Source organism: Lontra canadensis, unplaced genomic scaffold (assembly GCF_010015895.1).
Source record: "Lontra canadensis isolate GAN:19392208 unplaced genomic scaffold, GSC_riverotter_1.0 scaffold62, whole genome shotgun sequence".
NCBI classification, from domain to species: Eukaryota; Metazoa; Chordata; class Mammalia; order Carnivora; family Mustelidae; genus Lontra; species Lontra canadensis.
Window position 1 is genome coordinate 4,200,132 of NW_022631056.1, and position 21,610 is coordinate 4,221,741.

Genomic DNA, 21,610 nt, shown 5'->3' on the forward strand with positions numbered 1-21,610 from the left:
CTCTTAGACTGATTTGAATGAAAAAGAAAAAAACTACCTTATTAAAATTATTGGCCACAAGAGGGCATCAGATATTCTTTCCCAACTTAGAAGTGGAGGGCTGTATTTGTAGTTCATCTCCCTTTTCCGTGAAAAGCGCTACGGCCTAGTTTAGTTTTTTAATTATTATAAGTTTTTAAAGTTTTTAAGTTTTTTCAAGTTAAACCACTGCTTTTCCTATGGATTGTAGAATTGTCATGTAGAATTGTCATTGCTAATGGAGACTTCTAAGAATGCCATACTTATTCATACATTTCTTTATTAGAATTATTTTTCTGTTAACAAAAGTAATAAACATTTAAGAAAAAAAATACCTAAAAGCACAGAGAAAGAGCATTAATTACCTATAATCCTCCCACAGAGTTAACCAATATTAATATTTTAATAGATGGGGATGTTTAAAAAAAGGAGCTTTTACTTTGTATACTCCAATACTGTTGTATTATGAAATATATTCATTTTATGGTCACACAATTTGAAAATGTGAAACATTTTCTTATGTATTTTTTTTCTAAAACATGCATTTTAGTGGTTTCATGGTATTCACATGTATGTGACTCAACCGATCTTTATCATTAGATGTTAAACTACAGATCTCATTTGGAAACGTCTTCAGTCATATATCTAAATATATACCAGCTTTGTTGGAGTGGGCTTTGGTGTAGCAGAATATTCCTTTCAAGTTTAGGAATAAATGGACAAGTTGAAGGGCACCGGGCTGGCTCAGTTGTTGGATCCTCTGACTCTTATCTCCAGGTGCTGAGTTCAACCCCCACCTTTGGCCTAGAGCTTAATTTGATCATGTGCCAGAACTGCTAATTTTTTGAATTCATATAGGAAGTGGATAGATAACAATTTTTTAGAGTTAATAAGTAATAAGCCTGTGATTGTTTCCCTAAGTTCAGTAGAAAAAAATGTTTCTGCATCTTATAAATCATCTATCAAGCACTTCTACTAAAGAAGTGAAATTAGGGGCGCCTGCGTGGCTCAGTGGGTTAAAGCCTCTGCCTCAGGCTCAGGTCATAATCCCAGCGTCCTGGGATCAAGCCCCGCATCGAGCCCCGCATCGGGCTCTCTGCTCAGCAGGGAGCCTGCTTCCTCCTCTCTCTCTGCCTGCCTCTCTGCCTACTTGTGATCTCTGTCTGTCAAATAAATAAATAAAATATTTTTTTTTAAAAAAGTGAAATTAAATTTACTGATTAAAAATGAAAGTATTTAAAATTTTTGTAATTTGTCTAAAATTACTGGAACATGAAAAATGTGAAATTTAGTTTTGTCACCTAAGTGAAATCTATTTCATGTTTCCCAGTGATAAGACAGACTATATTTAAAATCTGATATTGAGAGTAAGAGTTTAAAAATTTTGAAGATACCATTTGTGATGCTTGATACTGTGAAATCTGAGAGGGAATACACAAAAAGTTAAAATACAGGATCTGACAGGGATTTGGCATTCAGATTTACAACAAAATCTCTCTCCCTTGACACAATTAGGAGTGCCAATCAAAAAGTTTTAAGTGGAAAACCATTAAAAATACTGTATCCCTTATATATTTTAAAATGCTTAAAATATATAAATATACGTTGTCACCAAATTTATGTAGTTAGGAATTTTTCTTAGAATATGGGTTTTTTGGGCACCAGTTGGCTCAGTGGGTTAAGCATCTGACCTCCACTCAGGTCATGATCCCAGAGTCCTGCAATGAAGCCTCCCATCCCTCCACCCTTCCCCCACCATGTTGGGCTCCCTGCTCAGTGGGGAGCCTGCTTCTCCCTCTCCCTCTGCACCTCTCCCTCCAGCCCCACCCCCACTCATGCTATCTCTCAAATACAATCTTAAAAAAATATACCCATGGGTCTATTGCTAGGAGTTATATTTTCTTTCTCCTATAACCTACATCTATAATATACTGACCCTAATTGAAAGTCTATTTCTCTGTAGTTGAAAGAAAACATAGTTTGAAGCTATGTGCCAACAGAATCATCTCCTTAAATAAGTTGTCTCCACCAGATCTAGTACAGCTGATATGTACAATTTACTTCAATGATGTAATCAGCACTGTAACATTAGCATAAACGGGCTTGGTAGGAACAATGCGCCCTCCAGTCGCAACCCCCAACGGGAGCTTCACTCCATCTGGAAGAAGAGCGCATCTGTCAATGCTCAGTGTGCCCTGGGCACCGGCGGCCATGTTTAGGAAGGGACAGAAAGCCCTCGTTAGGCCAGAGTCTGCTCTTTTCCACTGGCCTTCTGCCTGCTTGATGTTGCTGGGAGTAGTGAGGGATGAGAGAGAGCCACACACTCTTCCATTTTCTTTCCTTTCCATATGGTTCTCACAGGACCCAGACTGCCAAGCACCGGAGGTTCTTAGAAAAATACTAGACCAGGAGTCAGGAGACCTGGATTTTGTTCCTAACTAGGTGACTTGGGGGAATTGAAACCTTTCTGAATCTCGGTTTTTTTCATAAAATAATGCTGAACTAGATAATATAGCCTATGGATATTTTGGGTTGTTCTGTTTTTACAAAACAAACTGCCATGTCAATTTTCTTAACTAAATCACAAATCTTTTGCCATATTGCAAAAAGTTTAAATCAAACCTACATAAACATGCTACCAGCCCTGTTGGCTACTATCCAGTGTATATCTCTACCCCGTCCTGGGCATGGCACGTAGTATCTTTAAATTGGCAAAGTAGATATTTTCCATGTAATTATTTTACTTTGTGTTCTGTGTTTCTGTGAACACACAAAAGGTCCCCTTCTTGTTAGATCAAGACTAGTGGAGGCTGAATGTCAGAGGACTGTAATTTTTCCAACAGGTTCTGGGTCAGTCGTTCGGATCTTCTGTAACCACACTCTCCTCTTAGATTTGCCAGGTCAGGGCGCCTGGGTGGCTCAGTCAGTTAAGGGTCTGACTCTTGATTTCTGTTCAGGTCATGACCTCAGGGTTGTGAGGTGGAGTCCCCCATCAGGCTTCCTGCTTCCTCTACTCTCCCCACCTCATGCTCTAAAATGAATACATAAATCTTTAAAAAGAAAATTGCAAGGTCATTCTACTGTTCCCTAGAAATGTTCTCATTGTTGACAGTTCTGGGACTACATGACAGGGAAAATGTCCTACTTAGCAACATTAAAAAGAGCACAGTGCCAGTAGCCAACATTCAACTTGGAATAGTGTGTGAGAGCTGACCTAACCCAGGGCATAGACAACTCTTCTTTCCAAGTGCCAGATAACTCATTTTCTTCATGAATGTAGTTTTGTGCTGACACCGTGAAACTGCTGTGAGCCCAAACACCAGCAACTTGAAGAAACACAGATAAACTGAGAAAAAAACACACTGTGATGGAGTATGTGTGGCAATGACTTGATGCGAACATACCCAGAGCTGCTGTAATTATCCTCATCAACAGAGATTACCAAGAATCTATGTGTTGATCATTTGGATGTAAAGATGTTCCACCTCTGAAAGGCCCGACAGCTGCTTAAGGAGAGGAGATAAACGTGGAAAGACAAGTGACCCTCGGCTTAGGGAGAAGTCAGGTTGAACCAGGAGAATGGTTTAGGGAGGATAGTTTAGGAAGGGTTAGGATTACATGATCAGAAAAGGGTAAGACCATAAACAGAGTGAAAGACAAAGGGTAACCTGGCCCCGGCCCCCCAAAAACCGTATCACCAAGGGCTAATTTTATTAATATTTAATATTTAAGAACTCTGCCAAATTAGCAAAAGAATACAAAAGAAAAATGAGCAAAGCATATGAACACAGTTCTCCAAAGTACAGAGGGCTTTTAAACATAGGAAAAGATAATCAAGTGAATAAATAGAAATAAAATTTTAAACGATGCGATGATTTTCTTCTCAGAAGTCGGGAAGATCAAAAAATTAGATTAAGAGTATGAGTGAGGATTTGGGCCAAGATAAGCACTCTCATTTGTTGCAAGCATAAGCTGCTGTAACAAGAAGGTATTTTAGTAATAGCTAACAGAATATTTTCTACTCAGCATCTCCTCTAGACATTTACCTTAAGGATAGAATCATACACTGCAAAACAATGTATATACAAATATACTGCTTATAATTTTACTCCTTATATCAAAAGGATGGTATCGATTTAAATGGTCCTCAGTTGGAGACTGGTTAAGTTACAATGTATCACTATGATGCAACATATAGTTTTGAAGACTAGGGTTCCTTGGTAGGTAGATAAACAAAAGATAAAAAGAGGCAGAATAATCTGCGAGGATCTGTTAAAATTAAAAATTTCATATAGGGGTACCTGGGCAGCTGGTTGGGTGGCTACCTTCGGCTCACATCAAGATCTCAGGGTCCTGGGATCAAGTGCCCCACATGGGGCTCCCTGCTCAGTGGGGAGTCTGCTTCTCCCTCTCCTTCCTGTTCCTGCTTTCTCTCTCTCGCTCTTTGTCAAATAAATAAAATCTTAAAAAAAAATAAAAAAATAAAAATTTCATATAAAACTTTATTTAAAAATCAAAACATGTGTATGCAAGTGTAAGCACAGAAGTATGGCAGTGGAAGGCCAGTTGTGAAAATCTAAAATCAGGCTGGAGTTTGAACTTTTAAGTTAGAGGTTGTCCAAGAAAGCTTTTGAGCAAAAGTGAGCCAAAATGCTTTAAGAAAATTCATCTAGAAATGAAGAGTTTTAATCAACTCTTGTCTAGATCATGGGTGAGTGTAGAGCCAGGACCATGAATCTGCTTCCACAATAACATAGATTCTCCATGCCCCACCCCCGCACCCGGTCCCCTGCCAAAGTGGTCCATATCACCTCCTCACGTCTTCCTGAGGTTAAAAACTATTTCCCCAGACAAATAGTTTCATCTTGTCAGCAAGATTCATAAGAAAAGCCAAATCCATAACCATGTCATCAACTACTTTTTCCCTTGACAAAAAAAAAAAAAAATAAAAAAAGATATGAGGTTAACAGCACATATGGTCACTCCGTATTCGATACAGATACTATCTGTATAACAGATTTGAAATCGTACACTTCTGGGGAAGGTGAGAGGGGAGACGGACAAGCATTAAATAACTGGTGGCACAGTTATTTAGGTGCTGATATTTTTATTATACCACTAAAAATTAAGCAAAGAAACTCTCTGGGCATGTGTTCCATGCCCACTTTCACTATTTATTTGTTCTTCTTTGTAATTTCCAATCATTATTACTGATGTGGGTTGAATTGTGTGCCCCAAAAAAACTAGGTTGCAGTCCTAGTCCCCAGCACCCTAGAATATAACTTTATTTGGAAATAGATCCTTGTAGTTACAGTTAGTTAAAATCAGGTCAACAGGGTGGGCATAGAGAAAAGGATGTAAAGAGACACCAAGAGAAGACAGCCAACGTGTCCTTACAAACTAAGGACAGTGACCTGGACAGATCTTCCCCTGAAAGCAAAAGTGCTCAATCTTGCCAACACCCAAATCTTGGACATCTAGCCTCCAGGATGTGAGACAATAAATTTGTTTAACCCAGTCTGTGCCACTTTGTTATGGGTAGCCCTAGTAAACTAATACAATCATACACAGAAATTAATGATAAATGACTAGTCATTTGAGAGGACTATTTTAAAAGACCTGAAGAGTTGAAATTCTTTTTTTGAGGTGGGGGTGGGGGTATTAAAATCTTCTAAGAAATGGTAACTTAGTTATCTAAGTAGATCTCCCTGAATTCTGATACCAAGAAATATTAATATACCACAAGTAGGCAATGATAATAAGCATGGAAGTTTTTTGGCCTCTCTAAAGGCATACTCCAATATTTCTGGAAGTTTGTGAAACCCAAGAAAAAAACCATACCACCATTAATGACTTAGCATGGAAACCAGTCATCTGCAAAGGGTTTCCTGACAATTCAGAGGTTCCCATAAGTAATTATCAAAATAACCTTGGAGAGAAAATGGTCACTAACTTCATTCCAGACTACTCAGCATCTCTCAGCAGGGTTTTACAAGTTTCCTTCTAAAATGCTTCTCTACTTCTCCAGGTTTGCTCCTATTCGATCAGGTCACCCCCTTCTGTGTTTGTGCAAGTTAACTGTATTTTAAAGATTTTATTTATTTCCTAGAGTGGGAGGAGCACGGAGCGGGGAGAGAGAATCTGAAGCAGACTCTGCACTGAGCATAGAGCCTGGCACGGGGCTCGATCCCACGACAGCTGTGAGATCATGACCTGAGCCGAAACCAAGAGTCTGACGCGTAACCAACAGAGCCACTCAGGCACCCCCGTGCAAGTTAACTTTTTGAGCCGCGTGTACATTCCTCTCCCCACACATACTCACTCCACCTTTCTCTCCAGACATGGTCTTTTTGGAAGCGACCAGGGCAGCTGTCTTGTGGAACATAAGAGACATATGAAATCAATGGACTTGTCCCAAGGGCTCAGTTTCCTTTTTAAAACCTCACTCAACATTTATTGAGCAATATGCAAGTGAGAGTTAGGCACTGAGGATAGAGGGGAGTAAATCCACTTCAAACATGTAAAAGGGCGTATTAAGCTGGTTAAACAACTGGAATGCAAAGGATTTGGGCCCTAAAAGACTTTACTGGGGATGTTGAGGGCCCAGATGCACCCCTAATTTATAAGTGAGGGTCAGGGGTGGAAATCAGGAAAAACGACTGAACTTACACTTGCAGGGCAGGTAAGCAGGGTGGGGCTGTTCTCTGGCTTAACAAATTACACACGGACAAAGGTATGGAACTGTGGCCCCTTAGCTATCGAGCACGGCTACAGCATAAAGGCACACCTGAAGGCATGGAGAAAAGAAAACACAGAGACATGGAATGGACCTGGAAAGATCTTTCACATCAGGTCAAGAGGATTGGTTTTTCCTTCTAATTTCCTGCATCTTCTCCCCCCTTTCTCATTCTCCATTAGTTAGAGTTTTCACAGCTCACTAATAAGACAAGAAGCAAACTGATGCATCAAGGACCTTTTCCTGAAATTTACTTCTTGGTTCTTCAATCATTCTAGAGGTTCTTGTTTTTGTTGTTTTTTCCTGCAACAACTTTTTCTATAAATAGTTATCAAATTTAGAAAAATCACTTAAGTAACAAAACAACACATCACGCTTGATTTCGATTTCAGAAACACCAGCATGAATGAAAAACTGATCTGAGTTCCTAGGACTGGCTTCATGATCTTTTCACTGCTGCCTTTATTACATTTAGAAATTACATTTGATTACACCTTAGGCTTAAAGCTAGACCATTTTTAACTAAAAACAAATTATTTTATATTCAATCTTATCTCTATTTCATCAGTTTTGCCATCTGGTACTTATTTAACCAGAAATATGATCTGGCCTTTAGAGCTACAGGGTTAAAATAGGGTCTAAATTAAAGGCATTGAATTTTACTCAGTAGTTTCACTCTTAGAACCATCCAGCATCCCCCAGGATATAGTATTTTTATCCCCATTTCGAACACCAGGAAAGTGAAGCTAAGGAAAGCACTTAGTCATAAGCAGAATTTAGACAAGCCTGATGGCAAGGCCTATCCTCTTCATCTCTGGGGTGAAAATTTCACCTCAGTATAAACCAGGGGTTCTCAACTGGAGTAATTTTGCCCTCCACCCCGATGGACACATGGCAATGTTTGGAGACATTTTTGATTGTCGCATCTCGGGGAGGAAGAAAGAGGCCAGGCCTGCTGCTCAACATTCTACAGGGCAAAGGACAGTCCCTCACAATAAAGGACTATCTAGCACAAAGGCTCTAAAGGTGCTAACCCTGAAAAACTCTATCGTAACAAAACATCCCTAAAAATGTCTCCTTACAAAAGTATTAGGACCTCATCGTTTTCTTTTCTGAAATCATTGTTTAGAATCAGCAAGAAAACTTGAAACCACAACTAGATATTTATGTATTCAAGGCTACTCTTCAAGAATTCAAATTTGAGTTAACGCTATCAATTGTGAACAGATCACACAACTTTGTGGAGGCTTCAACCCCAAATACTATGTTATTTGGTGTCACATAAATGCACAGGAGTGGGGAAATGTAAGAATGTCTGACATGTTTTCATTGATGTGTGACAGTTTGATCTTTATTCTGTTTAAAAGGATGCAAGAAGGGGAGAAAAAAAGGAAACCCTGAGGAATAGCATACTAAAGGTTTATAAAGTAGACATTTTTAAAAAGGCACAAAAAGCCACACCATGAGGCAGAAAACCGCTTTCTTGATTTTATTTCAAAAGTACACAAGGTCACAAAACTAGAGCAAGTTTTTCATTTTTTTTAAAACAAATTTTGTTCTTACAAATTTCAAAATGTGCACCATTGGATACGTAAGCCAGAAACTTTAAATACAAAATCATTTTTGAAACTGACACTTATCAATTCTCTACTTGCATATGTCAAGTGTCAAAATATTTTTTCTTAATAGTACAAGTGTATTTATCACAAAAATTCACAGTTAGGAATGAGACTAAGTGAATAAATTGTGGTTCTCGTAACACTTACAGCATTAAGTTAGCAGAAAACCCAGAGTTCTTCCTTGATTGGAGCTTTTAGTGTTCACAACCAAATCCAACTGATATTCACCATACTTTTAAAATTAAAAAATAGGGTATTTTTATAAAAGCTTGATTTTAAATAATAGTAACAGATTAGATGAAGAAATTGTTTAGTGATGTCACCCTATATAAGACAAACAGAACCACAATTTACAAGTTTATTCATTATTTTTCCTTACTTCTGTAACATTGTAGCATTTGTGCTCAGTTATGGACCTTTTTTGGTGTCAAAATAGGCAAATGAGTAAAAACTCTACCTGCAGAATGTGTTGCCTCTATCGCAAGACTATCTAAAGGCATTTGATATATTAAAACTTGCCCAGAACATTTATACTACCAAACACAAGAATTTTATGAAGATATATATACATATATATAATGTCACAAGCCACTAAAAAGTTAAAGTTGTGCCAACATTTTCTACAAACTACTCCTTACGTGACACATCAAAGCATTAACTACATAAAATGTTTGTTTTTTCTGTTCACACTGGAATAAGGCATCTGACAGCCCTAAACACTGTGGAGATGAACAGATTAGGAAAAAACCTTAAACATTCAGAGAACTTTAAATTTACATGCCCCACGCACACAGAAAGACAGAGTAGTTATTTTAAGAAGCCATACGTTACAGAATTGAATATCCAACTTCATGCAATGAGTTCTTTCTATATTTAATCAAAATGTTTACTTGCCCCTTCGCTTGCTCCAAATTTCCAGAACTCAATCCTAAAAATTAGCATTTTAACAAAATCAGGTATTTCTTCATATCCATAATTTAACTGCATTTCTTCAACTAAACCCTCCCAAGACACACTCAGACTGTGTTTCCAAAGTAACCACTCCATGGCAGATAGCCCAAATTTAAAGAAAGTCATTTGTCTGAATAAACTGGTCATCAGTAAAATTGGTAAGAAATTTGGGGGGTTCTCAAAGAGGGGAATACTGGTAAGACTGCCAATAAGAGAAAGAACACCAGTGAACTACATATTCTAAGCACAGAACTCATCCTTGCCAGTACCATTTCTTTCCAAATGATCCTGTGTATGTCAAGTCTCAGGTGTCAAAGAGAATCAAATGGATTCTCCTCAAAGATGCAGGGCCGTTCTGGAGCAGCCTGGACTGGCTTTCTCATGGTAATGCTTTGAATAGCCAGGTTTGGTTGAATTGCTTGATGATTACTAAGTTATTCTAGAAGAAATACTTCCAGAGCAACTGAATGATTGCTGAGAATCATTTGGGAAGTTATCAGTACCTAACCGATCTGACTTTTGGATCAACTGAAATTTATAATGAGAACAGCTGGAGAAGTTAAGTCTAAAACTGAACTCTGTCCTCAAAACTTAATCCTACCCAGCCGGTCTTCTCAGGTCACACAAGTGACGTTTTACGAGCTCTGTTCTCAGGCTGTAAGCAGTGTGGACCTGAAAGCGCTTCTGGGAGAGTCTGATTACTCAGAGCCACATCTTAGAGAGGTGGACACGTCCACCTTTTACCATAGTTCCTACTTAGATTGACAGAGTAATCTTCACTGTACGAAAACTGGGGATGGGAAGGATCAAATGCTTTTATTATCCAAGTCTGTGATCTGTTATTTATTCTTACACTATCTTATAAATTTATTATATAAAACAGGCCAAACATCTGGCATTCAAAAATAGCTACTTTTACAAAATCATACACAGTCGAAGAGTGCTGGGGATGTTGAAATTTGAGAATCTTTATGAATAACACAATCGGTTAAGTTGCACCCAAAAAGAAGAGGGAAGAGGAGGCAAGATTCAAAGTATGAAAAGAGAAAGGTTGTCACAGTGATGTGTTTTTAACAGTACCTTCACCTCTAAGCACCTTTCAGGTGATAGCTAGCTCATAGGCACCAGAAATTCATAATAAAAATTAAAATTACCCAAAGGCACAGATGAAAATGTTAACGCAAGTATAAAAGCAATAATATATAGGGTTAAAAACCTACTAAAAAATGCTTCCAAATATATAAAACTATACACTAATCCATTACACAGACATTCAGCTTAAGTTCAGCATTAAAAAGTATACACAATACTCTGCCTAATCTCAAATTCATACGAACATTAATTTATAATGTAGCATTTACCACCACAGCACCCGAAGAGATCAACAGAAACCGACTCCCTATCAAAATCTAGGGAAAAGGTTTTAGAGCTAGTGAAATAATTTATTGCAAACCTTATTTACTATAAAGAAACTGTTGGCTCATTTTACTATATCCACACTCCCTCACAATCTTAAGGGAAATACAATAAACTCACTTTCTTCTACTACAATAGTATTTAACACATTTGGCAGTTAGGAGTATACCTTTTACTCCTTTTCCTTTTATTTCTCCCCCCCCCCTTTTTTTTTTTAAAGAATAAATCACTTTCACAAAACTAAGACTCACTCTTTTCAAAGCTCACCTTGATTTTCTGCAACTACACAAGGACATGTTGGCCATAAAAGAGCTATACATCCTCCCAAGTCTGAAATACAGAATCGATGGAGGACACCTCCTAGCTGAAAATGTATTTCATCATTCTGAGTCCATGAAGAAAATAACCTCCAGGAACCACATTCAAGTGGTAAATGTAGGATTACATGTTTCTAAAACATATATTGTGCAACACCAACATAATCCACCCCCCCTAAAACACTGAAAAAATGTTTTTAAATTTGGAACCAATGATTGGGGAATTTCAAACTGTAATTGTCAAATAATGAGTCATAATTTTTCTTATTAGAAAAATATCACCTCAAGGGCTAGTATTTAGTTGGGAACTGCAAAATATTCCATCCTTGTCTGACTGATCATTGTTCTGAAGACGGCCACAGGCCTCAAGGCATCAGATCACTCATCAACAAAACCCATATTCACTACCGCACCACTAACTAGTATCTCTAAATGAATCAGAGAGATGCTCCTTTATTTTAGCATGTAAAGGAGCTTACTATGTCCTTGTTGCCTATAGCAGTCTATCAATTAAATAGTTATAAGTCATTTCATAGACAAGGTCTATAAATGATTCGGAAGTAAAACTAGTAATTTCTAGAACACTGTAGTGTTTTCTATGTTATTAGAGCTGTTTCAAACTCATATTTAAATAAGCTTCCAAAGAAGTTTCAAAAAAGAACAAACATAGATGTGTCGTAATTATTTTTGCCATGGATGTCTCTTTACCAATTTGGAGGGGATACCAGGTCACAAATTAATTGAGAAAGGCAACCTAAAAATAAATGGTAGAAAATAGGAAGTACCACTTGCACATGATTCAAGTATCAACTTAGGGTGCATATAAGTTCACCAATTTCTTCACCTAGGATTTCATATTCAAAGTGCTATATCTTTTAAGTGTTGATATTTAGAAATCTATCAAATCAATCCCTTAAAGGAAATATTTTTCAGTTGGTCAATCTGTCTTTAGTGACTTCAATTCAACTTTACTATTTCAGTAACCAAACAAAACTTTTTAAAGCATAATTTTCAGGTTCTGGTTAAGTTCTTGATATATGTTGAGGCCGGTAGCAGAATTTAGAACGGAACAGTCTTCCTACCCGAAGAGGAGAAAAGAAACCTGGAAAGCACAGATGGAAGTGCAGAGGCTCTACACTATGGACCCGTCCTTGCTCTGTGCTGGAATCATCACAGGCACCGCTCCCATCCTACTTAGATTAGGGGCAGCTACCTTAGCAGGTGGGAGAGTCGGGCTCTGAGGAGTACGTTCGAAGTCTTCACTTGGTACCTGGTTATACTGAGTCTTGGCATACCCTTCCATGTTGGAAGGAGACATGGAGCCCAGGGACGAGTGATTGCTGCCGATGTAGCTCCGGGCGGTGGACGCACGGCTCTTTGGAGGAGGCACGTCTTCCCTAGAAAGCAAAGATCCCAACACAAGTTCAAAGAACAAGTTTCTAAAAACCCACAATTACATAAGCTATGAAAAATGGATATGGGTGAAGAAAGATCCTCTAAGTATCGTGTATATAAAAGAGTGCATGACACACAAAAAAGCAACTGCAATAAGGTACAATGTTATGAACTGTGTATTCGTCCCAAATCTATCATTTACAGAGTGTATTCCTTCATACATAATAAAATGTAAGTTTTACAAAAATTTGATTCTAGAATGCTGTCTTATAAGGAACAAACTTGAATTTCTTCATACTCTACTATCACTGATAAGACAATCGATAGTTATAGTCGGCCAACACGCCAACACATTGTAATTGGTAAGGCATTAACATCTATAGAAATATTTCTCCCCCTCCAAAAAAATTTTTTTTGTTATGGAAATTACTTCTCTAAGACCTTAGCTGAAAACTTAGCAGATTAAAAATTTACAAAAAATCAGAATCTACGCATAAGAATTTTCATACCAAGCAATGACAAAGAATATGCACCAGAGTTACCTCTGGTGCAGTTTAAAAAGACAAGTGTCCAGACCCCAAGCCAGACCTAGCAAATGTCAATTTACCTGCTGGATGTTATTTAAGTCGTATGTTATTCTTTTAAAGTTCTAAAACGCAATGCACACTTCTAGTTAAGATCTACTAGTTTAGAATATTAAAAAATAAAATCACAGTTACTAACAGTTCTATAAATTACCAATGTGACTTGATACTATCAGGTCTGTCTTTCTAAACCTCAACATCTGCTCATTTTTTGAAAAACTTCATGCCTGCACTTTATTGGGAGAAGGCAGACAGTCTTAAGATAAGCATTTGCAGTAGCTCTTAAAATAGGATTCAAAATAAGGGCCGGAGGCAGGGCACAACAGAGGTTGGTCGGTTCCGTGCACTTGAAACTGAAAGTAAATGCTTTCAAATGTATTGAGGGAAAGAGCTTTTATCCAGTTGTAGCGGGGTAAATGCTTCAGATGGTTAAGAGAATCAATGCTTTAGAGACATAAAAAATTTAATTTCTATCAGTCAACTCTTGTGTCACTTAATTACCTGATATCATGATGAACCTCCTTTTCATATTTTTCTTCTCTGCGCTTTTTACGACAGCAAAAGACGATAAGACCAATGAGCACTAGAGCAAGCAAAATTCCTACAATAGCTCCTGCAATTGTTCCAGCTCTATTTGAAGCTAGAATAAGATGTTAATAAGAAAATAATTAATAGTAAAAAAAATCTGTATCCGTATCTAGTCATATTGAAGGTTAAGGGTACATCACAATGGACTGATTTCATTGCACATATTGCATATACTAACTTTAAGGAACACATTTATTAGTTTTGGGTCCAGTGGAAAGACCCACTAGAAGAACTTTCTTCTGGACTATATAATCTATTTCAAGCATAAAAATCATGAAACTAGACTAAAAGATTTTAATATCATAGCTATCTTGGTTGGCATAGAAGAATGTTCTAAATACCTTATACTTCTAATGTCTAAATACAACAGTAAATTTGACAACTCTTACCTTCTTAATGTCATTACAATAATAAAGGCTATATATTTTTTCCCCTTCCCATGACTTAGAATAGCAAATAACCAAGTCACAGAGTCCTTTGCCAAGTTAACATCCCCTTGCCCTCAATACACACTTGCTGACTGAACCAAAGGAAGCTATATGACGACAATGCAAACAGATGTCATCACAACAGGCAGAAAGAAGGTACTTACGTGGAACAACATTCAGGCGTAGCTGGCACTGATCGGAGCCTACTCTGTTTGTGACTGTACAACTGTACGTCCCAGAGTACTCAGTAGAGGCATTTTTTACAGATATAACAGGTGACTTCATGTCTATGGGGAAAAAAGGAAGTATACGGCATAACCCATCTTTACAATGTTGTATTGTTAAGTTTTTAGTAAAGGCAAACTATGTTAAGCTTGACAATCCAGGTAAAAGTGAGACGAACGGAAGCTGGGTATGAACAAATGTCTATGGAGACATGTGAACGCCTCCAGAACGCAGACACAGCTGACTCTCAAACAATGGCAGGGGAGGGGGGCATGGGCAGGCGTGTAAGGATTCTGATTTCCTGCACAGTTAACGATCAGGGTGTAACTTTCGACTCCCCCAAAATGTAACTGTAATTTTTAAAAGAATTTTATTATTTATTTAGAGCAAGACAGCGCACACACGAGCAGGGGGCACAGAGGGAGAGGGGGAGAGAGAATCTCAAACTGACTCTGCCCTGAGCCCGGAGCCTGACACAGGCTCCATCTCGAGACCCCGAGATAAGCACCCGAGCAGAAATCAAGAGTCCAACGCTCAATCAGCGGAGCCACCCATGTGTCCCTGGAAGGTAACTATAATGAGCCTACTCTTGACTGGAAACCTTACAATAGCATAAACAGCCGAGGGGCACGTTTTACATTGTATCTGTGTTATATACTGCATTCTTACGATGAGTAAGCTGGGAAGAAAATGCTACTAAGAAAATCGTTAAGGAAAATACATTTACAGTACGCTCTGTAAAAAAATCCATGTATTAATGGACCTTCATGGTTCAAACCTGTTTTGTTCAAGGACCAGCTGTTACTGCCCTCTAGTTCATTTGTATCACAAGCCAGAGAATCCAGGACTGCCTTAGCCACATACAGCCTCAGCTGAAGCAGAGGCACACTGATTCTAAAAAACAGTGGGGCGCCTGGCTGACTCAACTGGTAGAACTTGCAACGCCTGATCTCAGGGTGGTGAGGAGTTTGAGCCCCATACTGGGCCTAGAGATTATTTTAAAAAACAAAACCAAAAATTCCACCCCACAAAGGCTCTTTGGTGCAGACGATTTCAAAACCTATTTTATCCCTGCAGATGGAAGAAAGATGTTTCAGAGTCAGAAGGGGTCATATAGTTTTGGCCTCTTAGTTTGAGAAAAGGAAGAGGTGGAGAGAAATCCTACTTCATCATAAATCTAGGCAAAGCATTCAAGATCCTACTCTTATTATAACTAAGCCATTGTCTACATTATGATTGTATTTTCCACCAGTATTACTATCAATTAAAAAATATACAACAAAGAAACTATAATATCCTAAGCAGTGAGATTATAAAAATGTTATCATTAACACGATTTAGACACTAAGTTGTCATTGTAAAACACTGAATAATTCTCATGGAATCCTGATTGTTTTGTACAGAAAAGGGGAGGTATCTGGGAATTTCAAAATACACACACACACACACACACCACTAGATGAAGTCCAAACTGATGGCATATAGTACAATCTGTAATATCACCAGTACCTGGTAACCATAAAGTGGGCAGTTTCTGTGAGTTGGACAACTTCTGCCATTCATACTGTAACGGAAGCGAACCTTCCTTAGGTTCACATTTTAGTTTGAAGTCATTTCCAATTTCTTCTGATCCATCAACGTAACATCTTATACCTGACGGCTTAACTGAGAAAAGAGTAAATGGTAACTTTACACAAGACAACAGAACTTATGTTTACAAGGATTAAACACACAGTACATTGCACAACCACTGACTCATTATCATGTGGTCCTGAGTTCCGAGGGGACAAGATCAAAAGACAGTAAGAAGTCATCAGCACCAGTTTACCCAACTACGCAACATGAAGCAGGCACGAATGAGCTCAGGCCTCTCAGGCAGGGGCTCTGGGCTCCTTCATTACAAGGGGCGCATCCAAAAAAAGAAGGTGGTGCAGGCGGCTTCCACTTCCCTCCAATCCTTACCTATTCTTCTACTCAGTACCTGACATGAAGGTAGCGCTCTGGGAGTCTGTGGCATGTCATATCCCTCTGAGGGCTGTTATCTTACCATTTGGGGGATTTATAACAAATAATGTTGATAACAGGACCAATTAACACTCTGCATTTACATTAACCCCAAACCATCCAGAGAGCACTGTTATAAAAAGGTCAACCTGACGGTACACTCCAGGTCTCTCTGGGAAACTGTTTAGAGCCGCTGCTAAACCCCTTCCTTGTAACTCACTCCAAACACTGGAATAACACCTCTGCTGAATTTACGACACAATGTACATACAATAAAACCAACACAACTGCATCTTCTGGGGGGATCATTTTGAACAACTGTGTAAGTACCACCATCAAGCACGGCTTAACCTCTCCCAAGCAATTGCCCTCATGCTGAGATCTGATGCCACAACCCTGGTCCCAGGAAGCCACATATCAAATTTCTAGCACACACTAGATTTGTTCTACTGCTCCTAGAATCATATAAATGGAATAATACCCATTTACTTTTTTTTTTCAGTCTTACTCCTTTTATTCACTGTCTTTTGATGCTGATCCATGCAGTCGCCAGATCACTCTTTTTTAATGCTGAGCTGTATTCTATCAAGGGACTAGAACACAGATTTGCTTCCCCATTCATCCACCAGCAAACATGGTTTCCAGTTTTAGGGCTCATGTTAAAGCTCAATCAGCTAAACTCCACGGGAAAAGATGTGTAGCCTGTCACCATTAGAGGAGGGATCCTGAAAGATTCTGAGGATGGGCCAAGAGTGGTGTGGACCCGTTCTAAATCAGAGGCTACTTCCAAGGCAAGATTAGGAGAAGCAGGGATTACGCTGGAGATGAGGGACATTTAGCAACAGAGGACCCCAGGAAAAGATGAGTAAAGTGGGGGCAAGAATGGGGAAGCAACAGCAGTTTCTAGTTTACCTCCACTCCACAACCTTGGGAGGAACAGCGCTCCCTATGAACGGTGGGTTTTACTGCATGTCTTCCCAGTCTGGTAAATAGCAGGCCTGCTTGCTTCTTTTTCAGTCGGAGCTAATTTTTATTCTTTCAGTCCTGGAGATGGGCTTTTATTGTTTCACTGCTATGAAAATGTAAATGGGTTCTACAGTTTTGTGCTATTAGAAATGCTGCTTCAACACTACGTAAATATTCACACATTTTCCTTTTTCTTGGTAATTCCTGGATCATATCTAGTAAGTGCATGTTTAACTCAATAAGAAACACTCAAACTGTTTTCCAAAGTCGACCAAAAGAATTACCGCGGAGCATCTTAAACAAAGGTTGCCATTCATGATCTCACATCTTTACACATTCTTTGATAATACTTAAATTTGATTTCATTTCTCCACTCTTCTTACTGCCTGTACCTTTTAACAAGGGTGGACACAGCATTTAATTGCACTGTTTACTTTCCTAAGCAAATATGTTCCTTTTTCAGATTGATCAGTTGCCCTGGGGAACTACATCAATGAAAAACTTTACATCAGTTTTGCAAATTATTTCATCCTTGAATCTTCAAAGAAATGAGCTCTTTTCTTCATTTTTTCAAACTACCAAATATATCCTTTACTACATAAATTAGCAGATATTGTGAGATATTAAAGCACTGCTTCATACATCAAAAATCTATTGGTGGGGTGCCTGGGTGGCTCAGTGGGTTAAAGCCTCTGCCTTCGACTCGGGTCATGATCTCAGGGTCCTGGGATGGAGCCCCGCATCAGGTTCTCTGCCCAGCTACCCTGGCTTCTGGGTGTCACTCTGGAGGGGCCTGCTTTCCACTGGGAGGAGAAAGTGCAAGTCTTTCACAGGCCAACCCCAACCATTATACCACAGGAAGATAACTCGTAATTCATGGCACTTGCATATACTGAAAGAAAGATAAAAACCACAAAGGAAGACTTACAGATACAAAAGTCTTATTTTCTAATGTTTCTTTGGCCTGGGGTTCCAGGATACCTGGCCATTGTCCCCAGAACATTTGCTTCCACGACCATTATTAGCACAGCCAACAGTCCTTCTCAAGAAAAGGTGCGTGTCCACCAACTTGTACCCGGGCAGCATTCCAGCAGTGTAGTAACGCTGTACTCCATACACGTACCCTACCATCACCCCTCCACACTAATGGCCTGCATCAGTCTGTGGGAGAAACACTCTAAATTCCAATAAGGGACATCACATCATCCACCCAGAATTGCTATTTTTGCTTGGTTGAAGACACCATGCTCTGGGCTCAGAACTAGTTTGCAGCAACACGGCTAAATGCATCAAGAAGGTCGGAATCGTTGCCAAATATGGGACCTGTTATGGTGCCTCCCTCAGGAAAATGGTGCAGAAGATTGACAGGAGCCAGCACGCCAAGTACACATGTTCCTTCTGTGGCAAAACCAAGATGAAGACGAGCTGTGGGGATCTGGCATTGTGGCTCCTACATGAAAATAGTAGCCAAGAGTGCCTGGATAAACAGCACTTCTGCCATCACAGAAAAGTGACTAAAGGAGCTGAAAGACCAGTAGAAGCTCCACCATTTAAAACACCGCTAGCCTATAATAAATGGGCTAAGTTATGGAACAACAACAAAATACCCTGTCTCCAAGTGAAGTCATGCACTGAAATCACGGGCAAAAGTTTGAGGAGAAACAAGATACTGCATAGTCTCAAAGTGGGTCCCAAGATACTTTTCTTTTTTTGCACTCAATAGAGAGGAAAACAGTCATGTTCAATTAGAGAAACTTTTCTATTTTATTTTGAAACTATTTCAAAATAAAAAAATAGGGGAAAAAATGCCTTGTCCTTCACCGATGGCTTACAAATCCCTCAGGGCCAGCGTTCACTGAGCTACCCCACATGCGACTGGGCTGTATACAACCAGGAAAACAATTAATTGTTGTTCTACTCATCAAGAAAACATAATCTGTTTATATCAAAAGATCTCAATCATATGCCCCTTCAGAGGTCAAGGGGCAGAAGGTGCTAGTGATATTTGGCCACATATTAACCCTCAATCAATTCCCTTTGTTACTGAGTTGCATCCACATGAACTTTTGGCCTATCTGAAGAGTAGGGCAGGCTCTGGCAATGGGGCAAGCTATAATAACACTTCACCCTCACACCCAGGCAGCTAACAGTCATCCCAGGTCATGTTCACACAGCACACGGGGCTCAATGAATAAGCATCATTACTCTGTGAACGCCTTGGTGGCATCTCCTCCAGATTCCCCAAAAGTGAATGAAGGTATTAGGCAAGGCCTCCAAGTGAACTGAGTTCCACTGGACTAACACTGGGTCTGGTCCCTAGAGGGCACTTCGTTTTGTTTTTCCTCTAGACTATCCAAGCAGATGTCTCAGGTAGAGCTAACAGATAAGCTTCCATTCAACAGTCACTTACAAGAGAAAATTCTGGGAGTGTCTCCCAGCAGCAGCCATGACTCATCTGAGAACATGGAAGAGAGCACTACAGGAAATTCTCCTCCAGCTCTGACACAGCTTGCCAAATCAGAGTATTAGTCATCCCCACTGGCCCTCAGTAATCACTTCCCTTTCTCCTCTTACCCTCCACTTCACCTCTCCTCCCTTCCTGGTTTGGATTCACAGCTTGTGAGGCCATGGTGATCCCCCACAGACATAACAAAAGGAGTTACTGTCAGTGCTTCTCCCTTATCCATCCTGAGGTATGAAATGCTGGGTTGTAAGGTTTAATGAAAATGGGACATCTCTGCTGCATGGCGGTCTGGTTGCTGTCATGAGTGTGCTTGGCCACATTATGTGCCAACCGTTATTACTGACTCAGGTTCCTTCTGCGAAATGAGCTGCCTTGTGCTGTAGTGATCCCTTCAGTCAGGACCTGCAAATTCAATACAGAACCTGGTCCCATGGGAACATACACACGGCCACACATACTGTGTTGTTCACACCATTTCTGGGAATGTGAGCCAACTGCATTCTTCCCACTGTACCTGCCCACTGCAGGGTCCACAACAAATAATTCTGGTAACAGGTATAGTCTGGTACATTACGGACCAGTTAAGATTCCATCTCTATATCAACTCAATATTTCCTGGAGAGTGTGTTATAAATAAAAGAAGATTCACAGAGTTGTAATCCCAGGTATGCCTGGGCCTGAGATAAGAGTTCAGACAAGTTATTAAAATGTTACCTGCTTTCACATTTATGAGATAGAAAGGTAACTCCATGTTTATTAAATGAAGACACAGAAGCTAGAATTCCCAATGTTACCATATTCTCTCTCCTGGTTCCCTATTCAGGTTCAGTGGCTTTCATACCATAGGGAATATTTTGAACCAGGGCCATTCAGGACGAAGTGCCTTTTACCAGGACTTCCTTGTGTACGCACTCAACAATGCTGCCAGTGGAAGGCAGTCTTACCAAAGAAAACCCCTGAAGTTGCCACCGGAGTGCACGAAAATCCACATTCTTGCTCCTAGTCTCCACCAGCTCTTATACTCATTCTTTAGAAAACGGTGATGTTTTAAAGGAGTCTGGAATCCAGCACCTCTAACTTTTTCACCCTCCCCACCACCAATCAGTTCTCTAAAACAAAAGGAATGAGGTAGAGTGGATGTGGGGGGAGAACTGCCTTGATTGGTTACTTCTAGAGGTATGCCAGGCAGTTCCAGACACCCAAATTTCCTTCCAAAAATGTGTCTCCAAGTGTAACCCAAAACAGGACACCTTAAGTCACAAAACGGGGGAATTTCCTATCATAAAACAGAGCTAGACAACTATGTTTTTCTACATGGCACCCATTGTACTTCTGGGTAAAGTCTACCATGTTAAGACTTTAGAAGTATACTTTATAACCTTCCAGTTTCTCAGTTTGAAGGAATTAAGACTGCTTGTGCACAACCACAGAATCTAGAGAAGAATGAACATTGCAGTCTTTGCCAGTTTACTCATCTCCTTCTTAACTGTCATAGAGAAAACAAGAAAGCCTAGTGATCATTTGTCTAATCCCTTTACCTTAAGGATGAAAAACAGTGATGCTCGGAGAGGTTAAAACAATTATCTGATGGGGCGCCTGGGTGACTCAGTGGTTAAGCCACTGCCTTCGGCTCAGGTCATGATCCCAGGGTCGTGGGACCGAGCCCTGCAACAGGCTCCCCACTCAGCGGGAAGCCTGCTTCTGCCTCTCCCAGTCCCTCTGCTTATGTTCCCTCTCTCCCTGTCTGTCAAATAAATAAAATCTGAAAAAAAACTAAAAAATAAAAAAAAATAAATGATTATCTGATGTCTAGTGGCCTTATCCCTTCAATATTTGTTCTACTATATTCCATCTTCTCTGTTCTAAATACTCCAAGTATTCATCATAGAAATCTCATTT

The 21,610-nt window shown here is 39.5% G+C and overlaps 1 protein-coding gene across 3 annotated transcripts in view; it reads right to left on the bottom strand.

Annotated features, from left to right (window-relative positions):
* The window catches only part of CXADR (CXADR Ig-like cell adhesion molecule), a 59,698-nt gene that overhangs the window by 6,574 nt on the left and 31,514 nt on the right, over positions 1 to 21,610 (bottom strand). The window contains exons 4-7 of one of the 3 annotated variants that reach the window (XM_032878000.1): positions 15,787 to 15,942; positions 14,217 to 14,339; positions 13,538 to 13,676; positions 12,328 to 12,454 (exon numbers count right to left, since the gene is read on the bottom strand). In XM_032878000.1, coding sequence (XP_032733891.1) covers positions 12,328 to 12,454; positions 13,538 to 13,676; positions 14,217 to 14,339; positions 15,787 to 15,942 — 545 coding nt within the window. Of the gene's footprint in view, positions 1 to 10,945; positions 12,455 to 13,537; positions 13,677 to 14,216; positions 14,340 to 15,786; positions 15,943 to 21,610 lie in introns of those variants that run through there. The other 2 variants (XM_032877999.1, XM_032877998.1) reach the window with 2 other exon arrangements.